This window comes from Mus musculus (genome assembly GCF_000001635.26).
Source record: "Mus musculus strain C57BL/6J chromosome 4 unlocalized genomic contig, GRCm38.p6 C57BL/6J MMCHR4UN_CTG3".
Lineage (NCBI taxonomy): Eukaryota > Metazoa > Chordata > Mammalia > Rodentia > Muridae > Mus > Mus musculus.
The window spans coordinates 1-1,466 of record NT_166434.1 but is presented as its reverse complement, the minus strand read 5'-3'; the positions used below and the strand labels follow the sequence as shown (position 1 = coordinate 1,466).

At 54.8% G+C, this 1,466-nt stretch overlaps 1 protein-coding gene across 1 annotated transcript; it reads left to right on the top strand.

Moving 5' to 3' along the window:
• The first annotated feature begins 335 nt into the window (after positions 1 to 335).
• On the top strand, positions 336 to 1,371 carry LOC100041504 (C-C motif chemokine 21c). The gene is made up of 4 exons (NM_001374239.1): positions 336 to 474; positions 563 to 683; positions 778 to 960; positions 1,043 to 1,371. The coding sequence occupies exons 1-4, from the start codon at positions 408 to 410 to the stop codon at positions 1,071 to 1,073; spliced, it is 402 nt and encodes a 133-aa protein (NP_001361168.1). The 5' UTR covers positions 336 to 407; the 3' UTR covers positions 1,074 to 1,371.
• The last annotated feature ends 95 nt before the right edge of the window (positions 1,372 to 1,466 follow it).

Below are 1,466 nucleotides of genomic sequence, written 5' to 3'. Positions count from 1 at the left end.
ATCAGGAACCTATAGACTGAGAGGATGCATTTGTATATCATATGTCTAAAATAAGGCCTATTGTCAGGGATCTATAAAGAACTCCTAGTCATTAGCTAGATTATTACTTGCCGAAAGGAGAGGAGATGTGTGGGGCCTGAAGGGCAGGGAGGAAGCAATCATGCTTTGGGGACAGTGGCTGGAAGGACCAGGGAGAGATGAGGAGCTGAACAGCTAGGAGCTGACCGCATGCTCACACTAATGCCATCTGATCCAACTCACAGGAAAAGGAGGGGGAGCGAGGGAAGCGAAAGTCTCAGACTGCATAAATAGGCAGCAAGCCAGTCGCAGCCCACACACACAGACCCCAACTTGCAGCTGTCCATCTCACCTACAGCTCTGGTCTCATCCTCAACTCAACCACAATCATGGCTCAGATGATGACTCTGAGCCTCCTTAGCCTGGTCCTGGCTCTCTGCATCCCCTGGACCCAAGGTACCAAGGAGGGAGAGGCTTTGGCTGGGGAAGGGGGCCATAGAGACACCTTATAAGCCGCAGCTGGGTCTGTGCACCTACCTTGCAGGCAGTGATGGAGGGGGACAGGACTGCTGCCTTAAGTACAGCCAGAAGAAAATTCCCTACAGTATTGTCCGAGGCTATAGGAAGCAAGAACCAAGTTTAGGCTGTCCCATCCCGGCAATCCTGTGAGTGCGCTGATCGGGTGGGTACAGGCTGGTGGTTGGGTTGGGGAGGTGTGATGGGCCAGACTAAGAAAGCTTGCTGCCCTCCAACCCTCAGGTTCTTACCCCGGAAGCACTCTAAGCCTGAGCTATGTGCAAACCCTGAGGAAGGCTGGGTGCAGAACCTGATGCGCCGCCTGGACCAGCCTCCAGCCCCAGGGAAACAAAGCCCCGGCTGCAGGAAGAACCGGGGAACCTCTAAGTCTGGAAAGAAAGGAAAGGGCTCCAAGGGCTGCAAGAGGTGAGGCTGCTGAAGGGATGGAAGGGGAACAAAGAGGAGCCTCCCTCCACCTGCCTCTCACACTTCTTTTCTGCCCTGCCAGAACTGAACAGACACAGCCCTCAAGAGGATAGCCCAGTAGCCCGCCTGGAGCCCAGGAGATCCCCCACGAACTTCAAGCTGGGTGGTTCACGGTCCAACTCACAGGCAAAGAGGGAGCTAGAAAACAGACTCAGGAGCCCAAAGCAGCCACCTCATGCTGGCCTCCGTCCACACCCTTGCCCTGCTTCAACCATTACATCTGCACGGCCATCCCTTTCTTACCTGGCGGAGCTGCCTTCCCTGGGGTAGACCTAGAGAGTCAGAAGAAAGAGTGTCTCCCAGGGAATGAGGAAGGAGACAGCAGGACTGTCCCCTCTAGGAGGTCACTCAGGTCCCAAGACCTGAACCTGCTTCTCCATGGCGCCCTCCCCTTGTCCTTGCACCTATGATTTATACCTAACTGAATAAAAAAGTGATCCAGCCTC